Genomic DNA, 20,866 nt, shown 5'->3' with positions numbered 1-20,866 from the left:
TGTGAATTGGAAAGTTAGTTATTTTAAGCTCTGTTTGGATTACCAGAAATTTCTAGAAAAGTTTGGAAAGGAATTTTTTCCCAAAATTTCTTACTATTAAGTTGTTTGTTTACAAGTGAAAAAAAGTAACTTGGAACTACAGCAGTTCAAGTTTTATTCTGAGAGGCCTTCCATTTACAATGACATCTCTCTAAATAAGCCATAGCTCTATCAATTCCCTCTAAATTATGGAGACAATAATTTTCCTAGGGAAAATATTTCCATGGGTCCTTAGTTTTAGGAGAACTACTAGAAACCCCCTGAATAAAATCGTATCTACAAGAATCACCCCAAAATTTTCTTAATTACTAATAGGGCCATAAATAGCTTTTAATTGTCTTTTACCCATTTTGCCCTTTCTTATATTATCCTTACAAATCCCTAAAATCTCGCCATCTATAAAGTAGCATTAATCTCTCTCTCTCTCTCTCTCTCTCTCTCTCTCTCTCACCATTACTGAAGTAAGGTTAATCGTTTGAACTCTCACTCAATCCATCTCTCCCTCCAACGGTCCCACTATAGGAACATTGGTTTCTCTATAACACCCACCGTATGAATATCCTCTATTTTTTGTCTCTCTCAACTAAATCGGGGATTTTATATGGTGTAAGCCTGTTTTGTCCATTATTTTTCAAAAAATATTGTACGGCTTACACCATAGATGTCCAAATCGTCTATTTGATGGACCACAACTTAAATAGGTTGTGTCCGAAAAATCATTTCCATAGGATGATCCCAATCCTTCTCTCTATAGAGGTTTCCATACTATAGTTCCTCTATAGATTGGAGGGCTAGAATCATCCTATGGAAATGATTTGCAATTAAAAGAGAGAAGTAGAGGTTCCAAAAAAAAAAAAAAAAAAAAAAAAGCAAGCTGTGAATCTTTTAGTGTAGAAAAAGAGTGATTTTGTTGATGGAGAGGGATTTTAGGAATTAGTACATTATTTATAGGGAAATGATATTTACGCCCCTTTTATCACCAGGGACACCCATTTGCAAGTGTACTTTGCAATCAAAGCCTCTGTGTTTTTCTGACATAAAGTACATGAGCCCCTTTTTGCCATTGATACACTGACGCTGGTTGTCCCTGGTGATGAAAAGGGGCATAAATATACTTCCCTATTTATAACCAAGGTGATATAACAAAGGGTAAAATGGGTAAAGAAAAAAATTAAAGGATATTTATGGCGGTGATTATTGTGTAGATAAGTTTTAATCTAGGGGGGTTTATGGTAGTTTTCCCTTGTTTTTTTCCCCTCAGATTGCCAGGTTTTCTTATGCTTGTATTTCTTCCATGCATAAAAGAATTTAAGACATTCAATTCTAGACACTTTACTATTCTTTGTTAAAGTGGCTTTGATAGGTGTTAGTTTCTAGTATCGATCCATCTATGATTTAGATCGTGTGCATTGGGTACCGATCAAAAGACATGCCCTTAGTTTCTATTTGTCACCACATTGCTCGGGCTACTGAAGAAAATGATTTTTGGAAATAGTGAAAATATTTTCCCAGAATTTTCTTCCTTAGAAAATGATATTTACAATGCACTTTTGATGGAAAAAATGCATGCTGCATAATAGTAATTGGCACTCCCTTGTTTTGATAATGACACTCCTTTCTTTGGTTTACACTTTTCTAATCTGCTTTTAAGTTAATCAACATTCCAAGCCAGACCCACTTTGGATGGATACTACTAGCTCAAAATTCATTGGAAATACATTAATTAGCTCGTAAATTTTGTATAGGTGCTGTTGGATCAGAGCCATTCATCTGCTAGGACCCACTTCTGATTAATAATCTCTATCAGTATTCTGACTTGTGGACTATTGAAGGGCAAAGATGGGAGGATTTTCAGGTTATTGGCCCATTATCATCAATTGCTGGAGATATTAAAGTTATTCACCTCGCCTTTACTAATCTAATCACTTTGGAAGATCATTAGAGAGATGGGTTTATTGAAACAAAGAAGCTAGATATTCTAATCACTTTGTAAATGTTTGCCAGATAAGCTTTGTTTAATTTGATGGGCAATGGCGAGAAAAAGAAAGGTTTAATACAACATACTTTTACATATTGTTGCAGTGGGGTAAATAGAGGATAAAATATTCATTTACCCCACCTCTTCTCTCATTTCAATGATCTAAACCGTTCATTTAGTGGTCCTCCCATGGCCTAAAAAATTCTATAGAAAATAATCCTAGCCCTCTGATCTACTTGATGTTGATGTAGAATGGATGACTCAGAAAAGTATTACATTTACACATTACAACATGTGGTCACAGGAACATTGGAAATCAAATACCTCTCTTAGTTTACGCTGCTGCAAATTTGAACAGCGAAACTTAAGTTTTTTTTTTTTTTTTTTGACGACGTAGGATGTCCCCACCCCCTTCGGGAGTAGGACTAGTCCCTACGGATACGCGCAACGACCCACTCGCCACATGTATCAGGTAACTCGAGGGGGATTCGAACACTCGTCACCAGGGAGCATACCAGTGACTTATGCTGAAGAGCCAACACCAACAGTGAAAAATATTTTATAGCGGATTTGGGCGCTCTAGCCAAAACGAATCCTATTTCGGCTATGACCTTCTCCATTACGGGCAAACCAATGTAGGGAAAGTAAATTCCTCCGAAATGATTTGCCCCAAAATGGGTTACCACAGAGAGAACAGTAGTCCAGCCAAACCACCGAATATTAGTTGGTTGCTCTGCACACCCATTGGTGTAAATGATGTGATCCGCCCATGAGGTTTGAACTGAACTGGGGTGTTTCCTTGATCTCCAAATAAATAAAAGGAAAGAAGGGATAAAATGGAACTGTAGTACTTGATAAACTTGCAAAAAACGTTTTTTTCCCTTTTCTTTTGGGATTGACATTGTTGTGCTAGTATACATTCATGCAATCACTTTGGATGAACTTGGTTAGGAAGAGTGTTTCCTGTGGCATGTATGTTTTTAAATTAAAAACAGGTTTTAAGTTCTACAAGTTGTCCTTGGATATTCATAGCTTGCTAGGCTAAGTGAGGAAAAAGAATAAGAAGAGCAGAAATTAGTAATTAAAACTGACCTGTAAATAGTGGGGCCATGTTTCTATAGTGGTCAGTGTAAAGCCAAGATCATGCGGTCACGTTCTGTTTTGGCTCCACAGTTTTGAGTCTTGATAGTGTAGAATTCCAACATCTCTTCTTCCACAGGATGGGTCTTACCTACTATGACAAGGCAGTGGAGAGGTGCACCAAAATCAACAGCCATTAGCTCTCTCATCGAACCAGAAAACAGCTTCTGATCTTCACTTCCCAAACGGGCAAAACCAACACATGTTGACTCCTCACCATAAGCTGCGGAGCAATGTAATAAAAGGGACACACCAGTTATATTACTTGTTTTCTTCACGCTTTTAAGTTGTTCAAATTTATAACAGAAACGAATAGTGCAGAAAGGAATGTTAATAACTTAATATTTAAAAAGGTCTGTATCCATTACATGAGAGATCTGCTGTAAAAAACAGAATATAATATACCAACCTAATGAGAGTACCCACATAATTTTGGCCTAGCTCAACAGAGATCATGGTAAATTATAGCAATGATGGAATTTGAAAACTTACTCAACAAAAGGAAATTCAAAAACAAGAAAAAAGAATGAATGCATCCAATGTTAAAAAGTCAATCACTGCCTCGTCCCAGCTGGCTGAGTTTCAAGTTTCAACCCTACTGAGTCAGTCAAAAACTCCTTTGACTCACCTAAGTCAACAAAAAACTAGCTGCATTAATGAATGACTTGTTCGAGTCTGAGTATGAAATTTTAAACACAAAAGGCATCTATTGTCACTTCAAAGATATTCAAAAGTCTCTTTTCAATAGTTCACAATTAACTTTTTGGAATATACTTAGCTCTCAGCGATACCTCATTGAACTGTAATCCACCGCTTCTTTCTGTACTTTTTTTTTCAAATAGTAATAAACTTCTTTTTTTTTTCCAATGATAAGAAACAAAGTTTTATTAAAAGACATGAAACATAATACACACGGATTACAATAGGGGCAGATATTTAACCATTAAAACATTATCAATAATCAAACCCATTTCCAGAAAATGTCATATTGGATTGCAACGGATCAAGACTGGGGGTTAATCATTAAGTCTGCAAAGAAATGGTGTCCTAGCATCAAGCGACTATTCATCTGCTTAAAATCTCATAACTAATTGGAACCAATCAGTACTGAGGGTTTTGACAGTTTTTAGGAAAATAAATGGGACTTAGTGTTACCATGGTCACGGTCACTTTTGTGATGTGAACAAGACCTGCTCAGATAAGGACTTTGCCCTTGTCTAAGTGTTAGCCTCATTATTGACGCTAGAAACAATATCAAAAATCAAACGGGAATATCCACCTAGGTTTTAGCTTCAAAACATTAGCGGGTATCTACTCTTTTCTTGTGTGTAACTGCCGACTGTAAATGTACAGTTCACCCTCATCAGAAACTTAGCATAACGTTTAGGAATCTTACCAGACTCTCCATGCATTTGCTCAACCTCCAAGAGCTGTTCGATCGCAGTTTGGATTGTCATATATTTTGGTGGTTCATAGCATTTTCTTCCTCTAGTAACATTCAAGTGGCAGAAATTAAACAACGCATTAGTCTAATTGTTATACAAGTAGTTAAAGAGAAAACTAAAGAGACCATTCAAAAAAAAAAAAAAAAACTAAGGACCTATGATTACAAGGCAAATCAATTCTTTTGAGAATACCTGCACAATGATTCTAATGATGGCTCCTTCACACGTATATCTGCAGTGTTAAAACACTTAAGAGTGAGATCCTTAAGAGACAAAGGGACAATAAGACAAAGGAACAGCTCCAGTGTATCCAGAAAGTAGCCTACATGATATTTGAAAAGAAACAAAAAAAAGTTGCAATATAGTGGATAAAGACAATTGGGCATGAGTGGAAATCAGATCCTAGAGCTAGCACTGAATGTGATATGGATTTGTACTTTTCGAGGTAGATTTTTTAATCAATACAGGGTGCCCTTGATGATTTACGTGCACTTTGAATTTTTAAAGTGATAAGCCAATAACGGAATTTGCCATGATATAGAATATGGTGAATTTAATTATTCCATAATTAGAAACTCACAAATTTAAACCATGGAATTCCATATTATTCGACATGTATCCGATGTTAGCCATGATACACGCGTTTCAGTTCCATTTTCAATTATAGCATATCTTCCAATATGGAGACCGTATTGTCCAATATGTGACGACATGCCACATGACTATCACATGTCTTGGGACGTAAAATGATGAGAATGGGTTTTCTAGTACTCCAATTCTTTTCACTTGTCTTTCATTCCAAGCCTTGGGGAAGGCCTCGAGGGACTTTGGGGACTCTTATCTCAAATCTTTGAGAAAAAAAAAAAACATGGCTTGATCCTCTGATTGATTAAATGAAGCATCGGACCATACATTTTGGGTGCTTTTCATTTTTCCTTTTTTGCAGATTGTAACTTTACACTTCATACATAATATATATACATTATACTTTGTTTCTACTTTGTAATCTGGGTCTTGCATTTTGATGAATATCGTATCCGTGTTGCCATACTGACTCAACATCCAAAATTGACACTGATTACAGCGTCAATTGAACTATAGATGAGTCACAACTGTCGGAGAAGTATAGAACCCACAGAAATAGAACGATGTAAGCGTCTTGACTATTGACTCTTAATACATAATAGTTAATACAATGAAAAAAATTAAAAACTACACAAAATGGACAGCTACAGAATTCAACAGGATATCAGGCAGTCAAGACTTAATTATACTCAACTCAACTCAACAAAGCCTTTGTCCCAAACTAGTTGGGGTCGGCTAAATGAATCCTTTAGAAAAAAATCATGAAGAAGGTAAAAGGAATCTACCCAGCTCTAATCCTGGTTCTAGTTGGGTTCTTCTACGTGTATCATTTTCTTCCATTCTATCCTATCCAAGGTCATGTTCTTTTTACTCCATCAATTTGGCACGAGTCGCCTCTTCTCACCGGAGCATCCAAAGGCCTACGTTGGATATGTCCAAACCATCTTAAGCGGTGGTCTCTCATCTTCTCCTCAATTGGAGCCACCCCCACCTTTTTACGAAGCAGTCAAGACTTAATTATATGCCAACAAAATGAAATATACATTAATTAAACTTATATAAAGCTATTAACGGTTAAAAATATTGAATATTGAAAAGTATACAAAATGGACTTCTACAGAATCATTTCAAAAAAAAGGAGTGCTACAGAATTCAACAGGTTATCAGGCAGTCGACTTAATTATATGCCAACAAAATGAAATGTGATAATTAAACTAATACAAAGCTATTACCAGTTAAATTGAGTTTTTAACAAAAAAAAATCAGATTTTTGGGAATTTTCTAGGCATACTGGCTGTATCAGGGATAAGCATTGGTTTTGATGAGTGCCCAAGACACTTATGATACCTGGGACAAAATACTCTGATTTAAACAGAAATAACCACTCTTTAAGGCATAAAAAGCCATTCGATAATTATCATCTAGGGAAAGACAGGTCTAGATGGTGTATGGTACACATAAATGGAAAAAGCTCGTAAAAGTGATATATTGCCATAACCAGCAAAGAACCAGAGACTGTTGTCAACTGGAGAAATAATAAGTGTCACGAGAACCACACCTAACAGGCAGAGTGTGTGGAGTCCAAGCTGGCGGTTTCTCAGAATCTTTTCATAGAAGCTATCAGGTCTCCATGTCTCAGTAAAGAATGGTATGGAAACTGTCTCCCCATAACGATAAAGTTGCAAACCACATACTCCAATTGCATTCATTACTGATGCATTGTGGATCACATTGACTTTAATGCCCAATTTCTTTGCTCTTACGACAAGATCAGTATGTGTTGTTGCTCTGCAATTCATGGTATTTAGTCAGAAAGCAGAATAAGAAGAAGAAAGAAAAGGGAGGGCGTTCATAATAGTCCTTAATAAACAAGACTCACATTGATATGCAAATGACCAACCAAAAGCAATACAAAACGACCAAAATGTTTCCGTTTCAATTCTTACCGAAACCGAAACGATTCATTTCCGTTTCAATTCTCACCGAAACCGAAACGATTGAAATGCATAAACCAAAATCGTATGTGTATTGTGTACTAGTGGAATACTATATAGTATGTTTTACTTAATTATATTTATATGAATTGCATGCGAAATGTGGTGCATGTATTATATGTAAATAGTTAAATGAAGGCCGATGGTATTTTCACCCCTCCCCCCCCCCCCCTATTTTAACGTGATTTGACGTCAAAAAGCATTAAAGTTGCCCATTGTTCACGTTATAAGGGGGGTGCATGCGTATTGCGTATTGCTGGAAGGGGGGGGGGGGGGGGGGGGAAATATCATCTCCCTTAATGAATTACATGTGAAGTTTGCTACGTACTATGATACCATTCGGATTGACGAAACGCAATCCTTTGGGTTGTGGAGGAAGAACAAGAAGTAGAATTCTTCCCAAAATACTCGGAAACTTTTCTTTTTCAATAAACTTCCCATTACAGCAGTTTCTACCCTTTTTAATGGAGGAGGACTACATGAGAAAAAATGTCCAAGCATCTCCACTACTAGCTTAGGGACTCAAATACATCATTAATAGCTTAGGAACTCACAACACTTTGACTAGCCTAGGAAGTAACAGACGTAGTCCACTAAAACAGCTATAACTCGCTAACCACTTGCCAAATGAAGAATGTAAATATTCGTTGGAAACATCTCAAAAAGGGCTACAACTTCCTCGTTTACCATTTTTCCAGAACCTTCCATCTAATGGTCCAAAAATCATCTTGAAAATCGGGCAGCAGTATTGTAGAGGGAATGCACCTGTATCATACTAAATTACTAAACATGGGCGACATATGGATGTCCGTCTTGCTTATGCGATGGTTTCTAAGTGTGTATTTGTGTTTATTCTAGCATTTCCTGAAGTTTTATCTTTAGATTCTATCAATTGTATATGCTTCTATTTGTTTCCGTGATTTTACAGTATTTTCATCGAAATTTGCAACCGAAACCGAAACGTTTCCGTTTCCATGGCGACCAAGACCGAATTTTAAAACCCTGATTATTAATCCATCAAAAGCTTCCTATGTGGTAGATTCGGATGTCACACATCACCCTTATTATTATTCAACTACTTCATATTGTCCTTGGAGATTCACCTATCGCCGATTTTTTTTTTATGTGTACGCCCATGTTGGTTGTCACTCACTACTTCAAAGTCATCTATTGTCACTTCTGGCTGAGATAATGCAAAGAAGTATTTATGTTGTAAGCTTCTTTCAAAAAAAAATTATGTTGTATGCTCGGAAAACAGTCGGAAACTCTGTTTAATTCCTATAACAATATCAATACTTCTGAAGTAATGCATTATGATGTATGCGGTCCTGTCTCAGTTGCTTCTCAACATGAAGCTCGATTTTATGTGATCAGTGTTGATGATTTTACACGTTATACATGGAATTTCTTCATGAAACACAAATAAAATGTCTTAACTCTCTTTCCTCATTTCTATCCATATATTATTGGGCATCAAGGAATTTGAAACAAACCCTACAAAGAAATAAAAATAGCATACCCAAAAGGGTCCCCAACGACCAAGAAAGCTACATCAGATCTGTGAGCTTCTGATAGTATATCATCCGTCCTTTCCTCCACCATCTCTCTATCTGCGAGGGTAACCGGCCTCCCATATAGTTCCTCCTACAAAACCAGACTCCAGAATCAAGCACCTTGATATCTTTGCATTATCTTAAAACTTTCCAAAAAACATGAGGGTGTGCCAAAGACATGACAAATCATATCAATAGCAGTCTTCATGGCCTAACAAATCAAACAAGTACAGAAATGACAAATAATCTAGTAAAGCATAAAACATAAAACCCACTCAAATTATGAAGTTAAAAAAGGACTTATCACCATCTAACCTTATTTCAGCAGAAGCTTACCAATGTAGAGAGACCAGCTGAAGAGACACCAAAAGATAGAAGTGAAGTGTAGGCTTCGACGTATACTTTTACGCATTTCTTTATGGCTTCGAGGCCTCTCAAGGTTATGTCTTTCTCATCGGCCAAGCCAAGACCGATTACATACAGCATTTTGGTCAGCTTTACTGACACAAATCACCTAAACCAATGGATCATTATTCAGAAATGGAATCATGAAAGCACCCATTAACTATTAGAAACCAAAACGTACATTTAAATATAAGTTAGTAAAACCCACAAGCAAAATGACTTAATTTCATTAAAAAACAAGTGAAGAAACAGTTCTTATGTTCGCGAAAGAAAAGGCAGAAGACAAGATCCCAAACAGTCAAAAAATAATTGAATCTAACAACCTAACGCCCTTGTTATATGCACTTTGTGGCTGCGAAAGAAACCCTTGTAATAGGCGTTCTTCCAACAGCTTAAATTACCCTATTGAGAGAGAGAGAGAGAGAGAGAGAGAGAGAGAGAGAGAGAGAGAGAGAGAGAGAGAGAGAGAGAGAGAGAGGCAATTACTTCAAAATTTTCTTTTACCCCACCCTTTCATCTTCTTTTTTTTCTTGAAACATGACAAATTTTAGTAATATTAAGATCGCAAACGGGACCAGGAGTCCCCCATCCTGCCTTACAGAATATTAACAAGTAACGACCCAGGCATACCCGAGCCAATTCGAAATACAGAGATTGAAATAACCTAACCTACTACTCTCTTCCTTTCCACCACCTTTCGTCTTTACAACTGCCATAACGATTTTGTACCGTTACATCTATATCTTTTTAAGGCTTACCGGTAAAACAACTTTTCTAACATGGACCAAAGTTGTACCCTAAACTTCTAAATTTCTAGATCTAGTGCAACCCTCCAGGAGGGACTAGCAACTAGAATATCCAGACGAGAAAGTCTAAGCGAAAGACAGAATCTCTCAAGCCATGACCATTGAATATTGTTCTGGGAATAAGCAGATAATTCTCCATACTATTAGGCATATTAGCTAACTGGGGTGTTCCTTAACAGGATTCGCCATCTACAAATTTTATTAGTGACCTTCCATGCTTAGGATCTTTCGACGGATTCTACCCCCTCCCCTATATTCCTCCTTTGAATCCTAACTGATCAAAACAACAGTAATCAGCCCTGTAAACCTGAGCCCTCCTCATACGAGAGCTACTACTCATGCTTCTTCTCTAACTTTCTTCCCCGCCTCTTTTTCTCTAATCTCCTTTTCTTCCTTATCTCTTTCCGCCAATGCAAACATATCTTTGGTTGCTTCCAAGTTCTCATTATAATTAATCCCAAAAACATCTCCCATTGATAAGAAATTAACAAATTCATTTGGGATTGGTGCTTCACTCAATAATTCTTCTGGATTACCATCAACCCGCTTTTCCTTACCTTTGGAGACCCCACCAAGCCTTTGAGGTTCCTCCGAGAGCTGATCTTCTTCCTGCCCTACAAAGTCTGGGATAGGCTTCGCTTGAGACCGCCTGATCTCCAAGTCCCTGATCACAGAACTTCTCCCTCCTCCCACAGGCGCCGACGAGTGCACATTTCCTTTTCTAGTACTTTGCTAAACATGAGGAGCTCAAGGAGAGGTAGGTCCAATTCCATATCACTTGTCGATTCAGAGTGATTAAGGTCGATCCTGGCAGAACTGGAAGAAGTTCTCCTTAGCTTAGCCCAACGCTTCTTTAGCGGACTAAGTGAAGCCTCGCAGGGGGTGGGAGATTCCTTCCCGGATAGCTTTTCACTATAACGTGGATCCTTCAAAAGCTCAATATCTCCGGCCTCAAAAGAGAATTCCTGGGCACTAGGGGTATCTCCACCCCGACTCGGACCCTTTGCTGACATGGCAGGCGAAGAGATGTTATCAAAATTTCTGAGAATCTTCTGTGAGTCTTCGAAGTGTCTCCTCTTTCTGTGATCCTCTTTTCTAAAAATGCCTCTCAATTTTCTTGTGAACACAGATAGACCACCTCGAATAGCCAGCACCCGAGCTTTTGAAATAGTATTTTTACGTGATAGGTTACCTTTTCCTATACGCAAGCGTTGTTCCTTAGAATTTTTACTTCCAAAATTAAATCTGTTTTTTATTTTTAGGGCTCTTTTCTCCTTAGCTGTATACTAAATTCAGCTGTCAGCGATATCTTTCCAAAGGGTCTTTCCTTTCACGCCTTGAGCTGCAGCATTTAATGTTTTCGGAGCTGATTTGCCTTCAGATTGATCCCACCTTCCGGACGCAACAACCACTCTGCTTTCTGACATTCTAAGCGACATGATTGCAGGGCCAGGCAGGGATTTTTCAAAATTCAAACTTGGGCCCACTAGCAGCACCCTGGCCGTATCGCCACCCTCGGGATTAGCGTTCAACACCATTTCCGGTGGGACTGCCCTCGCCGGCGACCGAATAACAGAACTCTGCTCAGGGCCCTCACAAACAGCCAAATTATCCTTACTGCTGGACTCCCCCATTACTAACATCGCCTGACTATTAATACTATCCTCAATAATCACCATAACTCCCACGGAGTAAATGCTGAATTCAACTCTTAGGTTAATGGATGAGGGGATAGACTTCCAAAGTGAAGTTAAGATCAGAGCTGAGGCGTAGGTCATACAATGATCATGATTACCCGAAAGTTGATACTGAATCACCTGGCCCAGGTGCTGTCAAAGGGTCTCCACAGTTGTCAAAGACCATGCGTGAAGAGGGATATCATAAAATCTGGCCCTAATGGTTCTAGCACCCGTGTTATATGCCAGAAACCAGGGTTGAAGGGCGGAAAGATACCCCCAAAGCATCACCTCCATGCCTAAAAATGGCGGACGCCTGCAACTCTGTCTCAAAGCAAAAGAGGATATCCATTGAGTTGATAGAGTAAGGCTTTGGCAGATCCTGAATACCCCAACATTTTTTAGCCCACTCCCATACATCTTCTAACAACCATGATCCATTTTTCAAACTCCCAATAAGACATCTCTTGAGACTCTTCTTTCTCTCCTCCACCAGGGTAATCGGGACCTCAAGTGCCAGAGGTTCTGCATGAATATCTGCCTGAGAGGAGCCGGCTTTAGGTTTCCAGTCCATGGTAGGAGCCAGTTTGGTCTTAGGCTCCGAGCATTTTCTACGGACATCCCGCGAACTGAAGTTTTTGTATTGACATTTCAGGCGCATCCAATCGCTGCCATTGGAATGCAGGCGTCTGTCAGATTCAATAGGGCGACGACCAGGGATTCTTCTAGCCCCTAACTCCAACCGTCTTGCTCTAGTGTCCCTATCCTCGATACTTCCCAGGGACCCTGAGTGGGATATGGGGGAAGCCGATTGGGGCCGACCCAAGTTATCTCCTTGCCCAACCAAACTTAAAGTCCTTCGACGGCAAATGTTGAGTATCCCCAGAGATTCAAAGGCTTCTAATGTGGGATATCCTGACTCTATGAAGTTAAAAAAAAATGAACTACTGTATGATCAAGGTTGGAACCACACGAGCAAATAATAAGGTCCCCCAGAAATCCAAAGCCAGCAGTCGCCGGAGGAAGAATCCGACGGCCTCTAAAAACATCTCTAATAGTCATCTTTTTCACACCCTTTCATCTTCTCCTTCCTCCTTTCTTCTACCCTTTTTCTTTCCCATTTTTTTTTTCAGTTCTTTCCCTTTCATCACAAACGCAATCACCACTAGCGACTCACATTACCCCTTGTCCACGTGACTTTCAGCCGAAAGTTTTGAAACACCCATAGATTAGAAACAACAACTAAACAACCATGTCATTCTATGTATGCATATTAAGACGAAATGGACATGCTTTATACACCCATCCTTTCTTTTATAAGGTACCATTCTTCTTCTTCTTCTTCTTTGATAAACCCCTCATAAATCTCTCTCATAAGTATGACGACTCTTTTCACTCCTAAAACCCCTATTCTTGCTACTCTCTAATGTATCCCTCCATCTCTATCTCCAAGGCCATAAACATTCAAGACTGCCTATAGTTCAAAGGGTTCCCAACGGACTACAATGCAACTTTTTAGAGATTTTTTAGAAGACTATTTTCTATTTTTCTCTGTAACTTTCTAGATATTCTATTTTTTTTTTCAAAAGCCCAACCCTCCTTTTAACATCCATAGAGTCGCCACCTAGAATTTTATATGGGATCTAAGATCCACTGACTAAATGGCAGTGAACCAAGCTTATGTTCCCAAATGGATCTACTCTCTGGTTACAGGATTTGGAAGGTATTAGGCACCAAACTCGCCTGGCAAAACTGGTCTCCCCTCATATACATGGTGCACATATAGATGTATTTAGGTGTAAATCTAAGCTAGAGTACACTATCATGCAAAATTCAAAAACACCCTAGCCAGTTAGTTGAGCAAGAAGAAGAACTCATGGGAAATGGCATCCTCAGCTTATATCTAGATTAACTATAGTTATCTAGTCTTACTAAGCATGAAAACTAAGCAAACTAAGGATTAGATATAGAAATTGAAAGAAAGTGAAAGATGTTATACCAAAAGAAAGGTCAGGGGGAATCCACAGTGCTTTAAAACTCTAGAATTTCAGAACGTCAAAACTTTGGAACTTCGGAACTTAAGAATTCAAGAACTCCAGAGATCCAGAACTTCAGAACTTTAGAACTGTTTCAGGGCTTCCTAGAGGAGAACTCTGATCTAATGAACTAGGAGGTGAGGCCCTCTATATATATTTCAGGCAGCGGTAGGTTAAAATTACTAAAAGGGGATTTTTGTACTAAGGTCTAGGTTAAATCTATGGATTTTGGAGGGTCAAGATCAAATTTAAGGGCTTCAAGAGGATTAAGGGCGTACCAGGGGTAAATCCTAGTTAAGACCAAAATTGACTTTTGGACTTATCCTAACGACCGATAGCTTAGGTGACCGATCAATTTGTTGTGCCCTAGCCGATCGGTCAATTCCAAAAGATACTAATCCTAGGGTTTTAGAACTTTTTGGGTGAATCTTGGAGGGTATTTTGGTAATTTTGAGTGGTTCTTAGGTATAAATCATTGAATTAATGAAAATATAAAGGACAAACTGCTACTCAAATTTGGATATCACAACTGTAGTTTTCTAATACGAAAAATGTGACCAAGATCAAGAGGATCTGATCATTTTTCACCACACCAAATTCTTTCCTCACAAGATCACTTGGCTGTTTATATTTTTGTGAAGGATATTCATTTTGTTTTCAAGTACATAGTTTTTGCCCTATACCTAGACTTTCGGCAATTTCGTTGTGCAAAATGACGGGCTTTTATCTATCACCCCAAAATGATGCTATATACTGTTTCCAAGTCCATCCATTAGGCATTGTTTTTTTTGGAATGGTATCCATTAGGCATTGTTTTCTGAGTAAAATATCCACTTTAAGTCCGTTTTAGAATGTTGTTTCTCAGAATAAAAAGGGATACCTCCTTGACAAATAAATTGTTATTAAAAAGCTGATTTAAAAAAAAAAAAATTGATCAACCAGTTGTATTTCATCATTTAACCTTCTGGTTATGGAATGATTAGTTTTTTTAAGTTAACATTCTGAGTGGGAGGAGGATTAATTTAGTTTTAAATGCTAAAAATACATGATTTTGATGACAATGCATACTAATTTTCAAGAAACGATATCATGCTTTATATGTTTTTATGGACTGTTTTATATGTGTGCTGAAATTTCAACAGGCACATAAAATTCTGTTTTATCACACCTACATATAAATATTAATTTTATGAAGATCCTGATGAGGTGTTTTATGTGGAGTCGATAAGTGATTTCTTCAATTGTGACTCAAATTCCACTGCTAGGAAGAAAAGTTGAACCAAGAGGATTTGGGAGTGATATTTTGGGAATTGTATTTAATATTGATCAAATTTGTGGATTTTCTATTTGGGTTTTGAATGACACGGATGATGTCTGAATGAAACAACCAAGTTCGGTAAAAGGTTAAATATCAAGAGAGGGATATGAGTCTTCTTTGAATGTGAATGGTTTTAGCTCAAAATTAAGAGAAACAAACAAAATAGAAGAGCATGTAGGAGCAAAAAATACATTTTCATCAATTCTACACATGAATAAAATAGATCGTAAAGTATAGGATCTTGGTGAATTTGAACCACCATCCTCTTGAGAAACATTGGAGTCAATCCCAAGTGCTCTAACAAATTTGAGCTAAAGACCCATAGAATGACAAGAAGAAAATGATTTGTGAGAAACACAACTAGAACAAAAGAAAATTTCTTAGTGATTAAAATTAAATAAAGGAAAATAGAATGGCCATATATTATACTTATATGATAATTATTTTTACATTCACTTAAACAGTTAATGGATCCAAAGAAATAGATAAATGATCTTCATTTAACAAGGTTACATGAACTAATAAGCCACAAAAATCATATCCCTCTGGACAACCGTCACACATGATTGAAGGAAGGATCATCCTCACCTTGGGATATCAAACTATCGACTGCTCTTTTGAAACAGATAGGAGATTTATTGAAGCACAGATAAAATTCTAAACAGAATTTACAAATGGGGAAGAGGTTGTCCCACGTGCATAGACTCTCTAGACCAAAGTTACTGGAAACACCCCCAAGAAGTGGGGAGTGCGCTTCTGGGGAAATACCGTGCTTCTCAAAAATTGGGGAAGCATGTTTCACCATTTTGGGAAGCGCATTGCCCCAATCTTTGCTCAGTATCATTTACAGAATTTCAAGGAAACAGAATGATAGGAAAATACAGGGAACAAGATATTTGCATGCTTAGGGATGAGGATGGAGTGGTTAGGTGGGCCTTTGCGGGTCCTTTGGGAGTCACGGACTCTAGTGAGGTAGAAGTTTGAGCGGTTCATCATGGTGTTAAGCTATTGGAGGGGGGTGATCTCAATCGTGTTGCGGTGGAAGGCGACTCTCTCAATGTTATTCGATGGTTCTTTGGATCCCATATTTTTCCTTGGCATTTTGTGGACTTATTGAGATTAATGACATTGTCTGCCCTCTTCGATTTCATTTCGCCATATTAGAAGATCGGCAAAGGGGTGGCGGACAAGTTAGCCAAAAGTGGAGTTCACTTGGAATCTTTACAGGAATACGATTTCCTTCCTCCTTTATTCCTTGTGTGGTTGATTGTTTTTTTTTTTTTTTTTTTCATTTCTTGTATTCTTTGTTCTTTTGAACATCTTAGTCCATTCTATGAAATTTTACCATTAAAAAAAAGATATTTACATGCAAAGTCTGCTTAAGATTTACATGTCAATTGGGAAATACCCCCATTTGGATTTATTAAAAATAGTTTCAAGACTCAAATCTAAAAAGATAAAAAGTCAACTTTGCAGTTCTAGTACAAGATCGGACATTTTTCAGTCATTCCGAGCCGAGTCAAAATCTTAACGATGATGAATTTTGCCAATTTTAAAAACTCATAAATTTTATCATGTCCAAACATTATCAAACCACAAAAGTCCGATAAAAAAATCTGATAATTTGGTCTCTAAAAAATTTTCATCTACTCAAACAGTCATGACACATGCATTTTAGCTGACAGTGATTTTCCAATTTATGATGGTTGGATTCAAATTGCTTATGTTGGCTTGATACTGAAATTTACTTTTTAAAATTTTGTCATTTTTTCAATTATATCGAAAAAAAGCTCCCTCCCTAGGGCTTCCGCCTAGGGAGGGAGGCGGTTTCTCCCTCTCGTCTCCCTCTCTCTCTCTCTCTCTCTCTCTCTCTCTCTCTCTCTCTCTCTCTCTTTTGGAATCTCGCCATCTTGTCTCTCCCCATTGCAGCTTTCTTGAGTCTCGCCCTCTTTTTCTAGTCTCTCATTGTTGGCAAAAGATGAGCCGCAGAGGCCTAATTGGGAGGCCAAATTTGGAGCATGGCTCTTCAGTGGTGGCTAGATCTGGGCCATGGAGGCTAGATTAGGAGTCGTGGAGGCCGGATCTGAAGCCATGGAGGCCGTGAAGCTAGATCTGGAGCCGAGGAAAACCGTGGAGGTAGCCGGAAGCTGTGAAAGGCCGTGGGGTGCTGAACCAGGAGCCGTTAAAGGCCAGCTATAGGTGGTGCGAGGCCGTAGAGGCAGTGGATTATCGGATCTGGAGGCCATGGTTTGCTGGGTTTGACCGTAGGAGGTTGTGGTCTTCGGAATCAAGATCGTGGGTGGCATGAGGACGGGTGTGATGGCCAGTGGAGGCCGACTCGGGAACCATGGAGGCAAGATCTGGAGCATGGCTCTTCCGTGGTGGCTAGATTTAGGGTTGTGGAGGCAGGATCTAGGGGCGTGGAGGCCGGATTGGGAGCCGTGGAGGCTGGATCTGAAGCCATGGAGGCTTTGAAGCTGGATTTGGAGCCGAGAAAAACCGTGGAGGTTGCCGAAGGCCGTGAAAGGCCGTGGGGTGCTGGACCTGGAGTCGTGGAAGGCCAGCTATAGCTTGATGACGATGGTGGTGGTTGTGACTCCCCCAGCGGAGTTGACTATTTTGGAGGAGACGTAGAAGGGATTGGTGGATGACCCGCCGGAATTTGGTGGTGGTATGAGGTAGGGGTGTTCATTATTTGGTTATAACCGAATAACCGAACCGAACCGAATTGGTTTGGTCGGTTCGGTTTTTTTTCTTTTCGGTTCGGTTTCGGTAATTTTTTTTTGAAATTCGATTATTCGAGTTCGGTTTTGGTTATCTGAAAAAAAAAAATCGGTTAACCAAATAACCGAAATTATGGATAAAAACCATTATTTTTCCAAAAAAAGTGCTATATGGTCACTCCGTAGGATGATTAAAACTGTCCATTTGATTTATCACAACTTAATTAGGTTGTGCTCAAAAAATCATTTCGATAGGATGATCCTAGCCCTCTGATCCAAATCAAGATTTTATTTTTTTTCCTCTTTTTCTCTCACTATTCAGTTATAACCGAATAATCAAAATTTTAATCGGTTCGGTTTCAGTTTGGTTTTTGGAAATTTCGGTTCGGTTTTGGTTATCGAAATTTGATAAACAAAATTATTTCGCTTATCAAATTTCGGTCTATTCAGTTCGGTTATAACCGAACGAACACCCCCCTAGTATGAGGTGGAGGCCGGTCGGAGATCCGACGATGTTGTTGGGTGGCCGGCTATCGTGCATGGTTAGGGGCGCACAATAGCTCTTAGCCTTCGAGCGGGATTTTTAAAAATCGAATTCGGATTGTGGTGGAGAAGTTTGTGTGATGTGGCAGGTCATGATCTTGACTTGGTGGGCCCCACAACATGGCATTTTTTATTGGATTCATTACAATGGAGGCTATTGGGTAATGTAAGGGGTCGTATGAGGGGTAATAAGCTTTTCTTTTGGGCCAAGGAGACTGCTCCTGGGCAATTCATACTAAGTAATCTAGTGGGACTACTATCCCCATTGTAAATTTTACTAGTATGAATATATTTGTCAATTTTTTTTAAAAAAAATCACGCTTTCCCGTCGCTTCCCTTCACACATCCTTAACACTTTCCCTTTATGCCTCCCTGACCCTTCACGCTTCTTGCTTCCCACCTTCTCGAGAGCCTTTGCTTCCCGCACTGGCAACTATACTCTAGACGCTCCCCTTCTACTAATGAATCGGCCATCTAGATGGTGTGGGAGTTGTGTGGTGAAAAGCAAGGTTAAAAATTTCAGTTTCGGTCATCAGTGAAATGAAAACATTTCGGGCGGTACGAAATTTCGCCCGAAATCTTGTAAAATTACAGAAACATTTCAGTACGAAATCACAACTCAAATTCACGTAATACTCTTCGCCACTGGTTTTACTTTTTATTTGATCTTTGTTTTTTCAGAAATATCTTAAAGGAATCTAATTGTTCTTCTCTTTTTTGCAAGTGGGGTTGATTTTTGCCAGGGTTTCTATCGAAATATCCACATATCAACATAAATTTTGCTGTTTTTATCCGAAAAGTTGCATGTTTCACACAATTCGATGAAACACACACATTTCGATGAAACAGTAACGAAATGCTGAAATTTCGGCCGAAATATGATACTTTCCGAAATCAAGTGAATTTTGTCTCGGTGTTAGCCGAATTCAAAATATTTCAGTCCAAACGAAATGTTTTGGCCAAGATTTAAAAACATGGCCAAAAAAAAAAAATCATGACTTGAAATCCAAATACATCAAACTTATATACAGAGTGCAGACAAGTTAGATTATAGTAATTGTATCTTGGGGCGTATATAGAAACATGAAAAGACTAAGGGGCCGTTTGGATACGCAGATTTTAGAATTCAGGTTTTTAGTTTGAAAACAGTGTAAAAGATGGTTCATGATCAAGCTGCTGCTGCTGTCCTCGCAGTGTTCCTTAGATTTTAAGTAAGAAAACCAGGTTTTAGAAACCTCTCCCCCATCATGAGATTTATAAAACCTGGGTTTCTTACTTAAAACCCAATAAATGCTGCCAGGACAGCAGCAGCAGCTTGATCATGAACCCTCTTTTACACTGTTTTCAAACTAAAAACCTGGATTCTAAAATCCGCATATCCAAACGGCCCCTCTTTGAGTAATTTCATCAAACATTATGTGTGCACAAACATGAGACTGGTCCAATCTGTTGAATAAAGCTCATTAGTCCATATAAGACTGAGTGCAGAAAATTGCTTTAGAAACTAAAGGTGGCGTGGTGTAATTAGACAAGGGTTTGTAACCTTACCTTCGTTATTGCCTCTACTTCGTCTTTTTTCGCAGCAGCGCAATTTGGACCGGACGTAACCCGAACGTATTATACGGACTTAACCCAATTTTGGGTAGAAGTTCCAATTTTAGGTCGAGCAGGGGTTGGCATTTCCTCGGATTTAGGGTGGATTAGGGTTAACTTTTTTCGGATTAGTAGACGAACCCAACTAGTGTCAGGAGTAGACTTAGTTAATTTGATTCGGCAGATCCTTTCACCTTCTTCATTAAAGGATTCATTAGGCTTGGTTGAGTTGAGGTTGGATTAGGGTTGGGAAAAGCTAACCCGAATTAATTTTGGGTTGGGTTTCGGGTTGATGCTTTGGGCAACTTCACCCAACCCGTCCCTCAGTTTTATTGTAATTACAAAAGGGTGGGACATATTTGCCCCCTTTTTTACATGAGACAACCCCCACTAGTGTAAAAGAGTAGTCATAAATACACTATAAGGGGCTGTTCCAAGTACAAAATGGGGTGAATTTGGTTTGTTTACGCTATGAGCAAATCCAATCCGATCTGACTCAACCTGGCCCGTTTGGAAAATCGGGTTAGGATTGAAAGATCTAAGGGCAGGGTTGGGTTAAAGGTGACCCTCCTCAACATAAAGTTCCAATTTGTTCGGATTAGGGTGTTACGAACTTGAATCGGTTCATAGCAGATTTGATCTTCTTAGAGGAAAGATTAGCCTCTTGATCCACTTCGATGGAAGGATCAGTCATCCTTTGTGCACAAGACACACTTTCTCAAACAAGTTTTCTTCATTCCTTTAATAAAAGATTGCATACATGTTATTTAAGGAAAAAAACCCTAATCTGGATAACCCCTGTCTCTAAAACTCCTAACCAAACTAAACAACTGGAAAGCAAATCTAAAAATAAGATATATCTCAACTAATTTATTTCAGCCAAGTGGAACCACATAAGCACGTAACATAGGATTGCAGTTTTTGGGCCTCTGGGTTTAGCTAGGGTTAGCCACGCCCCGACGGCCCGACCCCACCCCAAGTTTTACCGATTTACCCTGACTTTTCCCCCTTATTTTGGGAGCCCGGGCTTTG

General features: G+C 38.8%; 1 protein-coding gene across 1 annotated transcript; it reads right to left on the bottom strand.

Moving 5' to 3' along the window:
- Positions 1 to 2,832: 2,832 nt before the first annotated feature.
- Positions 2,833 to 20,142, bottom strand: LOC143854485 (putative diphthine methyl ester synthase). Its single transcript, XM_077364485.1, has 7 exons — positions 19,790 to 20,142; positions 9,071 to 9,248; positions 8,701 to 8,825; positions 6,746 to 6,975; positions 4,795 to 4,834; positions 4,554 to 4,645; positions 2,833 to 3,380 (listed from the first exon to the last, which is right to left on the bottom strand). Exons 2-7 carry the CDS (start codon positions 9,218 to 9,220, stop codon positions 3,142 to 3,144), a joined length of 876 nt encoding a protein of 291 aa, XP_077220600.1. The 5' UTR covers positions 9,221 to 9,248; positions 19,790 to 20,142; the 3' UTR covers positions 2,833 to 3,141.
- Positions 20,143 to 20,866: the final 724 nt, after the last annotated feature.

Source organism: Tasmannia lanceolata, unplaced genomic scaffold (assembly GCF_043159265.1).
Source record: "Tasmannia lanceolata isolate RefF3 unplaced genomic scaffold, GAP_Taslan_0.1 ptg000020l, whole genome shotgun sequence".
In the NCBI taxonomy this organism is placed as follows: Eukaryota; Viridiplantae; Streptophyta; class Magnoliopsida; order Canellales; family Winteraceae; genus Tasmannia; species Tasmannia lanceolata.
The sequence above is the reverse complement of the archived record's forward strand: the minus strand, read 5'-3'. Positions and strand labels throughout refer to the sequence as shown.